We start from the raw sequence: 20237 nt of genomic DNA on the forward strand, positions 1-20237 counted from the left end.
TGAACCTCATTTAAGCCTCACAGCAACTCCTTTAAAACTCCTGATCTTACTGATTCTGCATACCAGCTTCCAAATTTAAGAAGTACTTTAAAAAATTACATATATTTGTTGTTCCAGAGATATTAAGCAAAATAATTTAGTTTCTCTAAAATACAAAAGAAGTGAGCCATTTAAAAACCTTAGTACCTTTAAAAAGGGATATTACTAATTAAATAAATTTGCAGAAGGAAGCCTGACACCTTTCAATCCTTAATATTCTGTTAAAGAAGGGTACTAGGTGACTCTTAAACAGGCATAAATTCAACCCACCCTGATAAGAAATTCGGTAAATATAGCTACATGAATTTTTGCCAGAAATTACCTCATGATAAGATAATGTCTACATATGTAATTAATATAGAAATATATTTTACTAATAAATTTTATATACTTTCACTAATAATTGCAGAAAGGAGTGGCTTTCATGTCTCTCAGACTGTCTAAAATCACACTGTTGTCTTTGCAATGTGAATATTCTAGAAGCAGAAAATGAAAGAGAAATTATTTTAACATGGTTTACAGGTGAACCATTAGGTTGCTGATATTATAGCTTTTTAGATCAGTTCATTGGTCTGAAAATATATTGTAGATAAATGTTGAAAATAAATTCTTAAAATCAGAAGTGTTTTTATTTTTGTAACCATTTTCCTCAATGATAGTACTTTCTCTGCAATCATATTTCTTACATGGGGCATAAATGCAGTTGACACTGATATACTAGGTATGTCATGTATGGCATTCTTCTCTCATTCACTTATTTATTCATTCAAAAGTATTCATTTGCCTACTTAGAGCCAAGTACTGTCCTGTGTGCTTAGGGTGTGTCAGTGAACTAAACAAAAGTTACGGAGTTTCTATTTTAGAAAGCATGGTTCAAACAATTAGTAAACATCATAGGTAAGTAAACAAGCATGCACCATGGTTAGTCTATAGAGAGAAAAATTCTATATCCGCATCTTAAAATCATGCTAATGAAACTACATAGAAAACTACTCATTTTTAAGCTTGACTTGGTTTCCTTGACCCCGTTTTTAAATATTGGCTAAGTAAAATCCTGGGAAACATTCCCTCCAAAAACTGAGTTAAAATGATGTCATTAATAAAGAAAATGGGGTTGGGAGGGAGAGCAAGGGAGGAAGATTACCTCTAGATAGGGAATAGGGGTGGGAGGGAAAGGGAGGGAGAAGGGGAATAGCATGGAAGGTGAAAAGAGACCCTCATCATTATACAAAATACATGTATGAAGATGTGAATTTGGTGTCAACATACCTTATATATAATCAGAGATGATAAGTTATTGTATAATTGTGTATTAAGACTTATAATGCAAAATAAATTAAAAAATAGAACAAAAAGAGCACACATGAAAAAAAATAATAAAAAAGAATACAAATAATAATAAATATTAGGATGTGGGGGAAAGGTACATTCATACATTGTTGCTGGTACTGCTAATTAGTATAACCACTCTGGAAAGCAGTAGGTGCTTCCTTAAGACTAGCCACATCAACACAATATAACCCAGCTGTCCCACTCCTTGAGATTTATCCAAAAGAATTTAAATCAGCATACTATCAAAATATAGGCACATAAGTATTTTTAGTATGAAATTCACAATTATAGAATTTGCTGGTAAAGAGAACTGGAAAACATCTTGCTAAGTGAAATAAGAAGAAAATCAATAAAAACAGAAAATCAAGGGTTGGACCATATGGAAGCAAAAGAAGGGGAAAAATGGGAGGAGGGAATTGGATATTATAAAGATATAGGGAAGACCAATGGAGTGGAAGGAGATGGAGAGGGAGGAAGGAAAGGAAAAGGGAGGAAATACAGGGCAATTTTGAAAAAATAAAAAAAGAAAAAAAAGAAAATTACCATGTTTTGCTCCTATAATAATCTCTTACTTTTTACAACTCATAATCTCATTATTGCTATATTTTGTAGTAAATTAATATCTTGGATTTTCCCCCCAGAACTGGAAATTAAACCAGGGGACATTCTACCACTGAGCAACATGATAGCCCTTTTTCTTTTCTTTTCTTTTTTTTTTTTTTTTAAATTTTGAGACAGTCTCTCATTAAGTTGCTGAGGTTGACCTTGAACTTGGGATCATCATACCTGAGCCTCCCAAATCACTGGAATTACAGGCATGCTTCACTGTGCCTAGTTTATCTTGTTAGTGGTTTAATAAAATCTAAAGTACTTTGTATTACAAAATTTATGTTTCTGTAAACTTTTGGTACTATTTAAGTTATATCATTTGCTAGCTTTGAATATTCATGATAATTTTTTGTTATAATTCCAAGTAAAATTTTCAGCACATCTTATTTTTATCATAAATTATTCTTTTTTTTTACAATACTGTCTTTGTGGTTGTGTATAATAGTTTTCTTTCTGATTTTTTTTTGCTATGAAGGGAAAGATAAAATTTTAATATGTATCGTAAGCTTGGGATTAAATGGGATATAGGTTCAGTATATGGTTTGATAGCATTTTTCAGTGTTGTCAAAGAATATTAACTCAAATGTTAGTTCTTAACAGTTTTTGTTGACTTAATTGAATTCATTCCTTAGGTCATCAGAGTGGATTCATTTTTTAATCAGGAAACTCTTGAGTGTCTACATTGTTTCTACATAAAATTACAAGTATACCTCATGTTACAAGATCTTTTACCTGAAATGTGAAATAGACATGAATTATTCTTATGTTTTGATGAATAGATTAGGATACCTAAGATTAGAGGAATAGGGTTTTGAGAAGGATTTTTGAGAAAGGGACAGGAGTTGACAAAAAAGAGTATCATTGATAGATTTGAGAATATTATTAAAGCAATAGATATCAAATTTTCATTTGGGATACTACCTGTTTTCAAACAGTTCTCAGTGAGTACAGTTCTTTTAATTTTATGTTTTAGTCAGTATACAACACTAAGATCATGGTAAATAGTGTAGAAATAAAATGGGAATAAAATAGTGTTTCTACTGAGTGGAATAGGGGAATAGGGAAAAATAGGGGTGGAGAAACAACTCATGCTGTGTTGCAGGAGTTGTTTTTCCACACCTGCCACAGGCATCCTGTACCTCTTGCAGAAGGTACACTGGGTTAACCCCAGGTACCCTTTCAGCATCTGATGGACAAACCAGCAGTCCACCTACCCTGGCTGCACTCTTGAGCCAACTCCAGCTGGTTTCTAGCACAGGCACACTAGAAGAACCTCCTGATGGATCTTTACTTTTCTGCTCATTAAGACTGATTACCACATGTATTCACATATCCCTTAACTATATAATTAGATACAATAACGTTGAGCAGGGTTTCACAAAGGAAGTTCCCAATTCCAAAGAACTTCATCTACTTTGAATCCTTGCTTTTGAATACTAATTTTCTTAAACAATATAAACCACATCCCACCTAGGTCTGTGCCACAGCTCAGGTCTTGAGCATGCACACATCTTCTTTAGTGTGTCTTTTGCTTTTTCAATAAACCTCTTCCTTTGCTACTGAAACTTGATGTATCTTGAAATTGCTTTCCCAGAAAGGTCTAGAGTCTAAAGGATTTAAGTAGAAGTCTATGCTTCAAGAGATTTCCTTGGACCTCTTACTAGTGATACAATGACACTTCATTTGAAGAGATTTTCTCCACTTTGAATACTTGGTTATTTATAAACATGAAATTTGAGGTTTGGAAGTAGAAAAATAGTGGCCCTGTCAAAATTTTGAACCTTTTCTCTAACTTTTCTATTTAATATTTAATCTTTTGTAACTGTTTAATTAATGGTCATGTGCTACTCAAATTCAGTCTTACACACAGTAACTCTCTACCCCCCCGCCCGTTTCAGGGGAACAAAGATCAAACCCAGGGACTCTACCACTGAGCTATATCCCCAACTCCACAGAAACTATTATTTTTTTTCTCTTTTATAAGGAACTCTGTGGCTGGACAAATTATTTATTTTCTATACTCCGGAATTGTCAAGTGGCTTTAAATTAAATTTTTGCTTACAAATTCTTTGGGAGAAACTAATTTTTGTTTCCAAGAGAATTCTAAAAGTAATGATGGACTGATGACAAATGAAATATGTAACTAAACTTGGGAAAGTATATGTGTTTGTACTTTAAATGAATAGTAAAGATTTAACTGGATTAGATTTATTGTGATTATTGGTATTTTTAATAAATTTCAGGAAAGTGTAATCTAGCCTGGTCCATTTGAACTTTTGCTTGTAATGTGTGGAGTAGTTGCCAGCTGATTAATGGCCATGATAGCCTTTGCCAACGTTAGAAATTTTACTAAAAATGACAATTCAAACTGTCACCTACAGAATTAAGTGGTAAAATGGCAACTGAGCAGTGAGATGGAGGGGATGGAGTTGAGAATTTTAGGAATGAATTCACTCATACAGAGAACATGTTTTTCTTTGAAATAATGAACATATTAGTATGAAATATTTAATGGAAAATATTTTGGTTTTGATTAGTCAAAGATACAATCTTTTACTTGCTATGTAAGCACTATTGAACAGCTGAAAGAAGGAAAAGTGATGATGGCACTAGGAGGACTTTTAGGCATAGAGCTAATTAAACTGTTAGCTAATAGAGCCCTAATATATGTGGTTGATTTAGCATGCAAATTTAAGCTTTTACTTTTTACTAGATTAGGTGGTTAGATTATCTTCCAGCTGTTGGCCAGCCAACACCCATGTGTTTCCTTTAACTCCATTAATCTCAGTATCTGCCAAATTATACTTTCAGTAATATAAATACATTTCTTACTCTTTCCGCAGCATGTAGAGTCCATGAAGCACAGGACAGTAAAGCTTCCTACTCCTATCACCACAAGGATCTCTTTCAAAGATTCACCACAGGACTACCAGAGAGACTAATTTGAAGCATCATGTGTTGAAACAACAGAAGTCTTTTCACCTGTTCACTTACTAGAAACAGTTACAATGTTTTCAATTCTTTGAGCTCCAGGAAGCCAGGGAAGTGAGTTGAAAATCTGAAAATGCGGCCATGGACTGGTTCCTGGCGTTGGATTATGCTCATTCTTTTTGCCTGGGGAACCTTGCTATTTTATATAGGTGGTCACTTGGTTCGCGATAATGACCACCCTGATCACTCTAGCCGAGAACTGTCCAAGATTCTGGCAAAGCTTGAACGCTTAAAACAGCAGAATGAAGACTTGAGGCGAATGGCTGAATCTCTCCGGTAGGTTATAAAATACTGAAGGAAGAACAATGAAATGTTGTACTTTGTTTGAAAATAGGCAATAATTTCTGTAAACTGATGTCTTTACAAAAATTTAACTGTCTTAATGTAGGGTATTTAAAAAAAATTTAGTTATAAATGGAAACAATACCTTATTTATTTTTATGTGGTGCTGAGGATCAAACCCAGTGCCTCATGCGTGCAAGGCAACCACCCTACCACTGAGCCACAATCCCAGCCCCATTATAGAGTATTTTTTATACTAATGATACCTGTTTATATTAAATATAGAGAATTCTCCATAGTGGCATATCATGTCTTGCATATGAATCTTTTAGAAAAATTGGGCCATTTAATTTTAAAACATTTTATTTATGGTTATCTTTTGCATTGTGAAAATTTTGATAAATTGAACCCAAACTATATGATTTAAATGAGTATATATTAAAATTCTTATCACATGGGCTATAACAAAGACATTATAACTTTTTAGAGTCTGAGTTAGTCTAACTATAACTTAAAATAAAGAAACAAATTCACTGTTGAATGAAACAGTTGGATCTGGAATGTGGAGAATGATCAACATTGCTGCTTCTAATGTGATATCTATTTGAAGGCATCAGTTGTTTGAGAAACAAAGTTTCCGATTTTCATGGAAAAAAATAAAGTTTATATAGGTGATCTATATTTTTTCATATAACTGAGTTTAAAGGTTATGTAACATTTTCTAATTCCTCCACTTTAAATATGAAGATAATCATGTATTATATGCTTGCTATCTGTCAATACTGTTAAGGCTAGAAATGAAGATTTGAGAATCTTTACATTAGAGGTGGTATTTGACTCTAAAGAGAAGTGAAGTATAGAGATAAAGAGTTGAATGTTATTTTCTTTTTGAGAAACATAAATAATGAGTGAAAAGTGGAAACATTTAATATTTTTAAAATTTTTATTTCTTTTTTACTAGTTCTTTTAGGTTATACATGACAATAGAATTCGTTTTGATGTAATGATAAAAGCATGGAATATAATTTGTTCAATTTCAGTCCCCGGTATGTCTCCTTCTCTACCCTCAAGCCACCCTCTGTTCCCTTCCCTCTATAGTACTGATCATTCTGCAATTTTTTTTTTTAATTAGTGTCTTGTGGATGTACATGATGGTGAGGTTCATTGTGGTAAACTCATATATGTACATAGGAATGTTAGGCCAGATTCATTCCACTGTCTTTCCCTATCCCATTTTTCTCCCTTTCCTTCAATCCCTTTTGTCCACTCCACTGATCTTTCTTCTACTCTCCAGCCCTCTTATTTTGCATTAATTTCAGAATATTGGAGAAAATATCCAACCTTTGACTTTTAGGGACTGGCTTATTTCACTTACCATTATAGTCTCCAGTTGCCGCAGTCTGACTGGGCAAAATAACTGGGTGGTGATGAGCAACTTGTGAAGGTTGATACAGCGGGAGCCGCTTTATTGTTGGACAACAGAGGTATTTATACCTAACTCATTATACACAGCTTGTTTCAATTAACATCATCCAGATACATCAATCAGCCATCAAGGAATCCTCATCATCTTAATTACACACAGCTTAACTCAATTAACAAAGTAGATACAGTAGTCAGTCATTAAGGAATCTCCACACTTAATGGCTCGCTGGTGTTACTTCTCTAACCACTCCCTCTGGCAAAGTGCCAGGCGCCATCTTGACTTGTTATCGGACCCTAACATCCAGTTCCAGCCATTTACTGGCAAGTGCCATGGAGTCATTCTTCTTTATGGCTGAGTAATATTCTATTGTGTATTTATACCACATTTTCTTTATTCCTTCATCTGTTGAAGGACACTTGAATTGGTTCCATAACTTAACTATTGTGAAACTGTTTTGTATGCTGCTGTAAACATTGAGATGGCTGTGTCACTGAAGTGTGATGGTTTTTAAATCCTTTTGATATACACCGAGGAGTGGTATAGCTTAGTCAGATGTTGGTTCCATTCCTGTTTTTTTGAGGAATCTCCATGTTGCTTTCTACAGTGGTTTCAACAATTTGCAGTCCCACCAATATGTATGAGTGTACCCTTTTCCCCGTATCCTCACCAACATTTATCGTTACTTGTATTCTTGGCAAAGTATTCTTGATATTTGTCATTCTGACTGTAGCGAGATGAAATCTTAGTGTTGTTTTAATTTGCACTTCTCTGATTGCTAAAGGTGTTGAACATTTTTTCAAATATTTTTGACTGTAGTTCTTTTGTGAAGTGTCTGTTTACTTCCTTTGCCTATTTATTGATTGGATTATTTGGATTCTTTGGTATTAAGTTTTTGAGTTCTTTGTAGTTCCTGGATGACAACTTCTTAGAGCTCAAGTACTTAATAAGTCTTGCTGTAATTTCCTGTATGAATGATTAGAAACACCGACTAAAGAGCACAATTTTATATATAGACACATAATTTCAGTAAATAACTGGTCATTTCCTCCTGATTAAACCCTTCCATAGACTTCCTTGGTGGGGCCATTTGAATGTCATCCAAAAGAATTTCATTTTAGAGGGAGGGAATTAATGGAAGAGCTGTAGAGTTATCAGCAATGGGATATTTTTCTCACTGTTGTAATTCGGCTAATATTTTAGACTCAATTTGATATATCATTCTTTTTCCTGTAAGAAAAATATGTTTGTAAGCCAGAACATAGAGGATTAATTCAGATACCTTTAATATTGGGTCATTTGTTTGAGATAAAAAGCATTTGGACTAGAGTTGGAAAGCAACCCGAAAGCCTTAAACTATGATTTTTTAGATTTGGGACAATAATTTTAAAAGCAGTTATCTAATATGCCAAGTTTTTTTTGATACTGTTACAAATTTAGAAAGATAATTTTAAAATCTCTAATTTGAGGTATAAAAATATCCAAGTCCAATCTATGGAAGTGCCTGTGTGTTGGGATTGGGCTGGGGGTGGGGTGGGGGAACATGGGCTTGCATGCTCGAGTGTGTGTGCAAAGTGTGCTTGTTTGACTTATTGATGAATACTTTCCATGCAGTAAAATTTGCTCCTTTTAGCATACAACTCTGAGTTTTGGCAAATATTCTCAGTTGTAATCACTACCACAATCAAGTTAAAAGGATAATTATACTTCCCCTCAGAATTCTGTTATTGCCCTTGTAATAAAGTCCCCACTAACCCACTCCTAACTTTGGCACCTAATGATGTGTTTGTTGTCCTATATTTTTTCTGTTCTAGAAAGTTATATAAATGAAACCATGCCGTATATAACTTTTTGAGTCTGGCATTTCTTATTTAGCATGATGTATTTGAGATACAACAATGTGATCCTAAAAATTGGTGATTCATTCTTTTTTATTGCAGAGTTGTATTTTTATTCCTTTTTAATGCTGAGAAGTATTCCATTGTATATTTATATCAGTTGTATTTTTTAAAAAATCCGTCAATCAAGCACTTGTGAGCATTGAGTTCTTTTTATTTTCTTGACATTTGTGAACAAAGCCACTATTAATCTTTGCTCTCTGAGTTTTTATTTCTCTTGGTTAAAGATGTAGGAGTGGGATTGCTGGGTCCTATGTTAAATACATATTTGACTGCATAAGGAGATACCCAATGTTTTCTTGAGCACCTGTAACTTTTTGAAAATCCCACCAGTAAGGCTTGAGAGTTCCATTTCTTTTTGACTTTGGTGTAATACTTGTTACTGTCAGTTATTTTTATGTTAGCCTTTAAAAATGTGTATATGTTGTATCATCTCATGGAGGTTTCAGTTTGCATTTCTATTATGATGTTGAATATTTTTTATGTTAGCATTTTCCATTTATATATCTTTTTTATAATTTTTTCATATCTTTATTATTTTATTTTTATGTGGTGCTGAGGATTGAACCCAGTGCTTCATGCATGCTAGGCAAGCTCTCTACAACTGAGCCACGGCCTTAGCCCCACCCATTTATATATCTTTGATGAAATGTTTTTTGAATCTGTTGCCTCTTTTAAAAAGAGTTTAAAAATCAGGTTTTTATATGTATCATACAAACTAATGTACAGACATGTATAAAATACAATATGATATAATATAGAAACAGTGGTTCTAGCTATGTATATTCATGTGACTGCAGTCATCTGGTGGCTCCACTGGCAGGGCAGGCCAAAATGACCTCAGTCACATGTTTGGCAATTTGTTGAGACCATCAGCTGGTTCCCTTCCATGTGTCCTTGTCAGCAATATAACCATATTTCTTCTTACATTGTACTGTTCAAGAGGGCAACAGTAGGAATTGCAAGGTCCCTTGAGGTTTGGCATCAGAAATAGCACAGTGTCATTTCTACCATATCCTGTTGGTCATTCCAAGTTGAAAGGCCAACCCCATATTCAAAGAAATAGACTCCAATTCTTGATTGGGGGAACTTCAGAAGAATTTGTAGCTACATATATTTGTAGCATACCATTCTCACCTCCAAAAATATGGTAGAGTAGATTTGATTATTTCAAATAATGGTGTTCTTAAACAGGCAGAGTTGAGTTTAGACTTGATTGATAGACAATAAGGAATGATAGTTGGTTTTCAGTAGAGGAATACTCAATGAAAATTGTAAGGAAGATTTATATTTTCAGATGCATTTGGAGATTTGCCTGACTGGAGTTAAGAAACTCTTACAATATTAATCTAGACATGAGGTGAAACAAACTTAAACTAAAAGTAATATTGAATCTTTTGGCTTTGGTATTTAGACTTCCTACGTGCTTAAATTTGCCTTTCCTCAAATACCTCTTTCTTGCTTTTATTTTTTTTATTTTTACATTTTAAAAATTTGTTCTTTTTAGATATACAAGACAGTGTATTCTTGTGGTTGTATATGATATGGAGTTTCACTGGTGGCTTTCTTGCTTTTTAATTGCTAGCACATTAGGTATGCATGTGATGTTCTTTCTCTTTAAATCTTATAATCACATTTTTCACCCTTTGGTGCATCATGTTCATCTTATCTCAGTCCTTTTAGTAATGATAAATTGCTTTCAGCTCATAAAATTTCTTTTCCTTGGGATTTGAATTGGCTACATTACCTTTCAGAGTTGAAATTTGCTAGAAAGCACCCAGAAAATTATTGAAGTTTGTGCAGAAATTTCCTACAATAATGAATCTCAAATTGGGTAGGTGTCAGATTTTTATATCATTATAAAATGTAAAGAATGCTTAATTGAAGAGTTTCCTCAACTTAAATCCTTGTTATTCTAGTGGCATTTATTTTTGAGAACACAGCTTTGAAAGATTCAAATGCAACTTTGGAGTACATTAATAAGGGTTTTTTTATTTGGTTGGTTGATTCAATGAAGTGGAAGACACTTGTTTTGGAATTTAGATGTCTGCTGTAAAACTGTATATTTATAAACCTCAAAGAATTACCTTTTTTTTCCTGAGCCACATATAACTTGCCTAGATGGATTATAGCCAAAGCATGAATTTTTCAGTGGAAAATTTGAACACTAAGTAGGAAGGGATCTGAAATGGTTCTTCACAGGTCATATCTTGAGTCTCTTTAAGGAACTTGTATTGGAAAGTGGGAATGCCTTTGTTCTAGGTTGGAAGATTTGCTTCTGACCATCTCCTCTATAACTTCTCACCTCTCATGTAAGAAGTGTGCTTAGAATTCTAGAGCAAATGGTAAATTGGAATGTGTAGAACACTTGTCATCTAGCTATAACTTACTATTTTATATAGCTTTTTTTTTCAACCTTAACATTCATATTCCTTTCTTTTGGGAAAATGTTGGTGGAATGTTTAAGAAAAGTGTATATTCTACTGTAGTTGAATCTGATCCTCTATGTTATTTAAGTGAGGTTAGTTAATTTTCTGAATTTGTACAGATTTAAAAATTTTAAAATTTTTGTTCTGTTAATCTAATGAGAGGCATGGTAAAGTCATCATCAATGGTTGTGGATCTATTTCCTTTCAGTTCTGTTGTCCTTTTTATATCTTCAGGTTATTTTTGTTTCATGAATCCAAATTCAGATCTATTTGATTTTCTGTGACTTGACCCTTTAATCATTATATCATTATATCCTAGGAATATTTTTATGTCTATAAAGTCTTATTTGGTATCAATATCACTACACTAGCTTTTTTTTAGTGTTTGTATTATATATACATCTTTTAAATTTTAACTGTGTCCTTAACATTTAAATACAAATTTAAATATTTAAAGTATTTTTTGTGCAGTCTAGCTACCTCTATCTCATTTGATTATCTTATCCATCTAAATGTAACTACTGGGCTTAAATCATAAATTTGCTGTTTTCCCCATGTATTTTTTGTCCTTTGTTTCTTTCCTTTCTTTTGGATTCACCAATCTTTTTTTTTAATTTCCATTTTTTTCAATATAATTGCCAGTATAATTTTAGTTATACATACTTTCAATGGTTACCTTGGGTATTATAAAATGCAATTTTTATTATAGTCTATCTTAAGTTAATATTTTTTTCATTGCTCTGGAAATGGTAAAAATCTTATAGTACTTAACCTTTTATACCTCATCCACTTTGGGTGGTTTTTATTGTCAGATATATTAACTTAGTATAAGTTATAGACTGAACATTGTGGTGTTATTTAATTTTTAAAGCATTTTTAAAAATTGATCATAACGTTTTGCCTTTTTAATGTTTGTTCCTTGCTTTAGTTCAGATCTTCCATGTTGAATCATTTCCTTCAGCCTTTACAATTTTTTTATGGTGCAGATTTTGAGAGTAATGAAATCTTACAGATTTCCTTAATTTTTTTAACCTTTCAGTTCTGAAAGCTATTTTAACTGAGTGTAGAATTTAGAGTGGTCATATTTTTTTTAAATTAGCATTTCAACTATGTCCTACTGTTGAGAGCCACAGCCAAAGGGGCCCCAGCAAACTTCCAGCTGCTGGCTGATGATCCAGCTGCCAGCAAACTTCCAGTTGCCGGCTGATGATTGGCTCACAGTGGCCCCAGCAACATTTAGCTGATTGGCTCCTCTGCGGTGATGTTCATTGGGCTTTTTCCCTGCCCTTCAGACTGCCAGCTGATGATTGGCTCACAGTGGTCCCAGCAACATCTAGCTGATTGGCTCCTCCACGGAGCTGCTCATTGGGTGACTTCTTTGGCTCTGCCCACGCAACCCAGCCAATCGGCCTCAAGAGCAGGAGGATTGTGGGAGGTTGAGAGGCTGGTGTGGGGGAGAGAGGCTTGTGGAAGCCGGTGGTGGCAGTTGGGCTCTGAGGGTTTTTCCCTGAGGAGCTGTTTTGTTTGACGTTTGTAGTTCTAAAAATAAAGTTAGTTTCTTTTTGACAAGTGGCTCCTGATTTGTGCCAAGCCAGACTTCGGCATCCTACCATTGTTTCCTAGGTTATCTAGAATATCTTATTTTTCCATAGGGAAAATACTCCTTCCCTAGTTGACAATATTTTAGTTGGGGTTTTTCAGTCAAGATTCTTCATCTTTATAGTCTTTGTTGAGAAGTCTGCAATTTTCAAAAGTATATTGGCTACATTTACATTTTTCTTTTTGTCTTTGGTATTAAATTGTTGACTATGATATATCTAGGTATGACTTGATTTGTTTTTGTCCAACTTGAAATTTGCTGAACTTCTAAAATTTAGGTTTGTTAGTCAACTCTTTGCTGTTGTGATCAAAATACCCAACCAGAACATCTTCAAGGAGGAAAAGTTAATTTTGGCTCTTTCTTAGTCCATGATCAACCAACTCCATTGCTCTGGTGAGGCAGAACCTCATGATGGAAGGGTGTGGCAGAAGAACCCTGCTCAGCTCTTGGAAGCCAGGAATCAGAGAGAATGAGGAACCAGGAACAAAAAAATATAATCCCCCAGAAGCATGCCCAGAGTGACCTAACTTTTTTAGTCACACCCCACCTGCTTCCAGTTACCATTCAGTTAGGCCATTCAAATTATTAATCCATCAAATAGATGATTCCACTGATTAGGTCACAGCCCTCATAATCTGATTATCCCACCTCTGGACATTCCTGCATTGTCTATCATATGATCTTTTGGGTAGGGATACCTCATATCCAAACTATAACCCTGGAATTTGATATATTTTTTTTCTATTAGTTTTAGGAGATCCTTAGCCATCAATGGCTGCTGAGCCATTCTTTTTCTTTTCCCCTTCCTGAACTGCAAATACACGTATTACTATACTTCTTTTTATAGTGTCACACCTATCTTTTATGTTGAAGTCTTTGGTAATATAATTTCTTTTTGCACTTTATTTTGTGCATTTCCTGTTGAACTGTCTATATAACTATTTTTTTTTTGCTAATTTCAATATCTGAATCACCATTTGGTTTACTTTGACTTTTCTTTTGATTATTAGTTAAATTTTTCTGCCTCTTGTCACATCTAGAGATTTTTATTTTTATGCCACATATTGTTTTCTTTTTAAAAGTACTGTGAAGACTAGAGGTTTTCTTGTGTTGAGATATATATTGTCTCTGGGCTTATTATTTCTATCCAGTCCAATTAGGGATAAAACCTTGCCATACTGTGATTTTTGGAAAACCTAGCCCACTTCTGTTTAATTCCTGTTTCTCAGGTATAATTACCCTTAGAATTTTAATTGAGAATTTGGTGGGTTTTTCCTCAGTGAAGGAACTGCCCTTTAGAGATTTTTTTTTTTTAGCATTGCTCTTTAGTTTCTTAACCTATAGAGCATCGAAATTTGACTAATATTGAAGAGAAGACTTAGTATGAGATTAAAATCTGTCATAAGTAATCTTTGTCTTACAAATATCACAAGATAGGAGAAATTTCAGTCCATCTCAAAATTGTGCTGTAGCCTCCCTTGGAGCCCCAGAATCAGTAAGTATATCGTGGAGAAAACTGTGTATTTAGTAGTCCTGCAGTTTATATATATATATATATTTTACCATTTTTCTGTGGATATCTAAGCTTGAACCTCATATTGTGCTTAAAATTAGCAAACATTCCTCCAGTAAAAATGTGACTGGTTCTAGATTGCTTCTCTCTGGAATTTTAGTTAATCCTGGCCTTTAAAAGGGTTATTTTGTAAGTTATCATTTTAGGGGCATCATTGTCCTTATTACAATGAGAATAGAATTCGTCATTCTATTCTACAATCTGCTTGTAACTAAATCTACTAGAAAATGGTTGGAGTTCATTTTTCCCAAGGTTGCTTTCATAAAAGAATCCCATAAGTTTCTGTGCCTAGATCCTGGAATTACCCTGGTTCCTACCCTTTTAGGATTTGGTTCTCAAGTTTTCCCATAGATTCTCTTTTAATCTTTTCTCTCATTGTTTCTCCAGTTGGGTGGTAAAAGAAAGTAAGAATTTAAGAGGACTGGAAGTTTATAACAGAGTAATCTTCGTCAACTGATAATAAATTTATTAGGAGAAAGAGACCAAGCTGAGATTTAGACAGTTTGAGGTTGATATGCTTGCTGAATCTACCAGATAAAAAGTTGGAAAATAAAGTCTAAAACTCAGGAAGAAAGCCAAGGTGAGAAAGATGCCTTTGGGAATCATCCAGATAGAAATGATTGCCAGACAGTGTGTGTAGCATACAGTAAAAATTCCTCCATTCACTCCAAGTGATCCATAGTTTGCCTAAACACAATGGTTTTGAAGAGAACAAAGTATGAAAGTAACATTAGCTACACTTATTTGCTATACCAGCAAGAATCTCTCATATGGTAGGAAAATTCATTTTTCATCAGTATACCTATTTATTATTTCGTGGATATAGCAATTGACTATGTTGTAGAGACACAAGATCATGTGTATTTTTCCATGTTATTGTCATTACCACCTTTTATCAGAACAGACTCTTAGGAGGAAAAAGAATATAATGTTACTTTTATCATTTATTATGTTCTTTTAATTTTCTTCTTTCCACCCAGATTGAATTCATAATACACACTTATACATATGTGATACTGCATTGTAACCTGCCTTTTCATCATATGCACTAAGAAGTATAATCCCACTCCAACTCAATATGTGAAAATTTAGTTCTACACCTAAGATAAAGGGAAAATCATCTTCGACAAGTACAAAACCTAAATGAATTTGGATTTAAAATATAATAATCCATTTTACCCGTAGTTTTACAAGTGTTTTGTAAGGACAACTTAACATAGTGAGTGATTCATGAGGGAACTTTATCTGTAATAGTAATTTCATGGCATTTTTCTCCAGGTCTTAACTGTGTATTCATTGGGTGTTGGGTGACAGTAGAAAATGATACCATAAAGGATGCTAGCTTTAGCTTTTACTCCTAGCATCTTGTTTAGCCTATCAATATTAGCAGCAACAGGAACAGCAAGACAACAAAAACAGTAGTTGTTAATATGTGTTAATGTGTATCAGGCCACTTTCTAATGTGCCTTCTTTCTCTCTCCAGATACACACACACACACACACACACACACACACACACACACACACACACACGTTTTTAATCCCTGCAATAGATCTATGAATGAGAACTTACATTATATCTAGTATATAGATTACAGACAGAGAAGTACATTACATAAGATTTCTGAAGTTTATACAGCTGTGAGCAGTGGATCTGAAGTTCAAACCAAGGCACTGTGGCTTTGCAGCCCACAATCTTAATCATGTTGCTATGGTGGCTGTAAATGTGATTGCAAAGTCACACACACACGTGTGACTATCTTTTTTCCCCTAATATTCTTTGTATGCTGTGTGTGTAAATCTAGTAGACTAGACTGTATGCTATTGTGAATGTACTCTTTTCTTTTTTATCCTGTACCACCTACCATTAACTTAATTTGAGAACTATTTGTGATTTTATCTGCTTTTTCAGATTCTTTTCTTCCCTATATACCATTATATAGATTTATAAGGAAAATTATCAGATAAAGGGGCATTGCAAAATGATAAATGAGTAAATTCTTTTAAGACATAACAGTCTTTAATGTGTGTGCACTTAACACCAGAGTGTCAGACATTAGGCAAAGTAGGTAAGACAAGGAGAAACAGATAAAGCAACTATGTAGCTAGAGACTTCAATGTTACTCTTATAGTATTTGATAGATCACGTATATGAAAAATCAGTAAGGAGATAGTTGACATGAAAAGAACTACCAATCAACTTGACCCAACTTATTATTTAAAGAATACTGTATCCCACAACAACAGAATGCACATTTATCACTGAAAATCCTCTTATTTTGATAGACCCTCTGTTGCTTGGATCAGGGTATATCTTAAATGTTCCTTTAGATGGTCTTGTTACAATGAATTAGGAAGTCTGTGTATCAGGAGCTGGTTCATTGAGAAGTATGGGCATAAAGTCAGCTGGAAGTTTATCCTGTAGAGAAAAATTCTTTTTCCTCTTCACTCCAAGTTCTGTTCACTCCCTACCTCCAGCAAAGATGGCTCAATAAAAATCAGTAATGCCTAAGAAGATAAGGTCATGCTTTCTCATTAGGAGTCGTAATCACTTTCCTCATTCATATTAATATTCTCATACATGATATCACCATAGAAAGAAAATTAAGGTAAATTAACTTTCAATATTTGGAAGGTAGTACATGTGTAAGATTTCTGAGATGGCTATATAGTTGTGTGTGGTTTGGGGTTTTTGTTTGTTTTGTATGCAGGGGCTCTAACCCACAGGGCCTCACACATGTTAGGCAAGTGCTTGACCACAGAGTTACACCCTCAGCTCTTGATTTTGATGAGCAAAAGAAGCAAGTAAACTTACAGTTGCTAAATCAGACTTTGTAGAGAGTATTAGTATTATAAACAAGAAGGAAATTGCAAAGTGTAGTGAAAGGCATTGGATAAATTGTAGAGTAGAAACGAGAATGAAATTCAGTGATGTATTCATTTTTTGTTTGTTTTAGATTATTTAGAACTATAGAAAAGTGAAATACATGCTGTTGTTTATATCTAACCTTTTAGACAGTTGTTATCATTGTGAAATAAAGTACCATGAATTTAGTAATATAGCACAACAGATTTCTTATTTTATAGTTTTGTGGATAAGGAGTTCATGCATAGTTTAGCTAGTATCGTTGCTTTGGGGGATCCATCCTAAAGCTGCAAAAGGTATTGGCTGGATCTATAGTTTTCTTTCTTTTTTTTTATTACATTTTTTTTTGTTGAGGATGGACACAATATCTTTATTTATTTATCTTTTTATGTGGTGCTAAGAATCAAACCCAGTGCCTCACATGTGCCAGGTGAGCACTATACTATTGAGCCACAACCCCAGCCCTATAGTTTTATTTCAGAGTTCAACCAGGAAGAATACAGTTCCAAACTCACCTGATTGTTGTCAGAATTCATTTACTTGGGTCTTGTTGAATGGTGCCTTTAAATTTTTTGCTGTTTGGTAGAGACTACCCTCATTCATTTCTCAGTGGAACTCGTCATAGGGCAGCTCAAAGTGTAGTAGTTTACTTCATCAAAGGCAGCAAGGGAGAGAATCTGCTAGCAAGATGAAATTTCATTCTTTTTTAACAATCATTGAAGTTACATCCCCTCACCTTGGCAATATTCTATTGATGAGAACAAATCACAGGTCCCACTCACACCTGGGGTAAGAATTTCTGAAGGGCTTGGTTGCCAGAAAATGGACATCAATGGGGGCATCTTATAGGCACCCACTACATGGTACATGCCTTTTTATATGCTTTGTTGTTCTCAGAAGTAATAATAACATTTAACTTTTCATCATGTGTTAGCATTTTACATATGCAAGAATCCCCAGTATCTGTAGAGAATTGGTTCCAGGACCTTCCATGGATATCAGAATCCACCAATGCTCCAAGTTCTATATATAAAATGGTATAGTATTTGTATCTAACCTATACATATCCTGCTTTATACTTTAAATAATCCGTAGATTACTTCTAATACCTAATATAATATACATGCTATATAAATAGCTGTTGTACTATGTTGCTTAAGGAATAAATTCTCCTCCTGAAAACAAATGTGTACATGTTCAGTATAGATGTAGTTCTCTTTTAGGCATACTATATTTTCAATCTGACATTGTTTGAATCTGCAGGTTCAGATACCACAAGTCCTCTATACTATCTTATTTAGGAATAAAATTAATTGTTCCATATGACAAGGCTGTTAGGTGCTAAAACTGGTATAAGAGCTGAAGACTTTGGGAAGTATATACAGTAATAAAATATAATATCTTTTATTAAACACGAAAAGCTTTAACTAATGCTTCCTCTCTGTTTTTAAATGCTCTAGAGTAGAGGTGGGTGGCATTTTTTATAGCAACAAGAATGCTTATCTGGTAATTTGATTATTACCATTATTTCAGTCTAAACATTCCAATACAGTGAACCTCATTTTTTCATGCCTCAGTCTCTTACTTTTCTTGGTTCCTAGTACAAAGATTGAGGGATGAATAATGATTGGATATTCTGAAAGATCTTTAGCTGGGATTTCAAAAGTACATGTCTGCTTCTGGCTCCTAAAGTGGGTGGATTACAGATACTCCAACACCAATTCTTGGTCAGTAATTTAAATACCAAAATGTTTAGTATAGCAGTTTTCAGACGTAATTTACTGTTTTATCAGATCCACATTGAGGGCTTGTTAAAATGTAGATTGTTGAGATCAATCCACCAAATTTATGATTTACTGGTTCTGGGGTGGGATCTGAGAATCTGGATTTCTAAGAAGTTCCTAGGTAAATGTTGATGCTACAGTTGAAGGACTACACTTTGAAAACCACTGCTTTTGGAGTTTCCATGGAACTTATAGCCATTCTAGCATTATTATTCTTCCTTTCTTTATCAAAAAGAAAAAATAAGACTCTGATAAAGAACCTAAAGTAAAGTGTAAAATTATTACAGATGTGTGCAATTGTGCCTACTCCTAAAGCATTTTCAATAAGTTTACTGATTGTTTAAGACAGAGTCCAAGTATGTTCTCCTCTGAGAATCTTTATCCCATTCATCTCGTTTAGGCACCATTTCTCTGTGTTCACTCAGCACCTATACTTTACTCCTGTCATTGTACTTCCACACTGTATTAGTTTTGTATATAGTTGCTATTGTGCTGAATCTTAAATCAGTACCTTTAACCATCTTATTCAGCTTTGTACTTTAGTGTTCAAAACCTGATACTTTGAATAAAATACAGGTGAAATGAATGGATGAATTCATGAATAAGCCCAGTTGTTTTGGGGACCATTTGAATCTGACTGTAAATCATTCCTGTATTCCCAACTGATGACTGTCATCTTAGACATGCTGATTGTACCTTTGTATCTTTGATTTCACATATTACTTTACTTGATACTTTTAGCGCAGTGAATGCTATGAGAATTGGAAAGTCAGACTTCCTGTATTAATCATATAACAAACATTTGTACCTGTAGATTTAATCATGTTATAATTAAAATTTAATTTCCCTAGAAGCCATTTTTTTTTAATTTGTTAATCTCACTTTTTACCTTTTTGGGTTCCATTGCATTGTGGAGTTTTTAGTTGTTCTTGGTGTCTAGCCATAAAATTATTTTCAACAGTTACATAGTAGTTCCCTCTGAAATTTTGCATTCTCTTATCATTGGAAAAGATTTTAGAAGCAATGTTTTTATAGACCAGGTTACCATGATAGTTATCACTGTGATAAAGTTTTAAAAATGTACACTGCCATTTATTAACCAACCGAAAGAACAAGGAAAGCTTTTGTAAGTGACTTATGTAGACTCTAGTTAAGTGATATTCAATTGGTTTGATTGCTGAACGTAATAAGCAGAGAAAGGGGTGCAGGGAGAAGAGATAATACTGAGTCAGATACAATGCATTTAGCATATCCAATAACTTGGTTTTTTGTCATGGGTATTTTTTACTACAGTTATTAATGCATATTAATTGCAGAAGCTAATGAGTTTCATTGTGATATTTCCATGCATATATTATTTTGCCAAATGCTTGGTCCCTTATCCCTGATGCCAATCCAATAACAAGGACAT

The 20237-nt window shown here is 33.9% G+C and overlaps 2 protein-coding genes across 7 annotated transcripts in view; both read left to right on the plus strand.

Moving 5' to 3' along the window:
- The window catches only part of Churc1 (churchill domain containing 1), a 630431-nt gene that overhangs the window by 580302 nt on the left and 29892 nt on the right, over nt 1–20237 (plus strand). The gene's annotated exons all lie outside the window — the stretch shown is intronic.
- Fut8 (fucosyltransferase 8) overlaps nt 1–20237 on the plus strand; it is a 337229-nt gene that overhangs the window by 134478 nt on the left and 182514 nt on the right. For 3 of the 6 annotated variants that reach the window (XM_078050077.1, XM_040276269.2, XM_005322799.4), the window contains exon 3: nt 4824–5247. The exons of the other annotated variants lie outside the window; for them this stretch is intronic. In XM_078050077.1, coding sequence (XP_077906203.1) covers nt 5045–5247 — 203 coding nt within the window. In that variant the 5' untranslated portion in view covers nt 4824–5044. The remainder of the gene's footprint in view (nt 1–4823; nt 5248–20237) is intronic. 6 annotated transcript variants of the gene reach the window in all.

Source organism: Ictidomys tridecemlineatus, chromosome 5, assembly GCF_052094955.1.
Source record: "Ictidomys tridecemlineatus isolate mIctTri1 chromosome 5, mIctTri1.hap1, whole genome shotgun sequence".
Taxonomy (NCBI): domain Eukaryota; kingdom Metazoa; phylum Chordata; class Mammalia; order Rodentia; family Sciuridae; genus Ictidomys; species Ictidomys tridecemlineatus.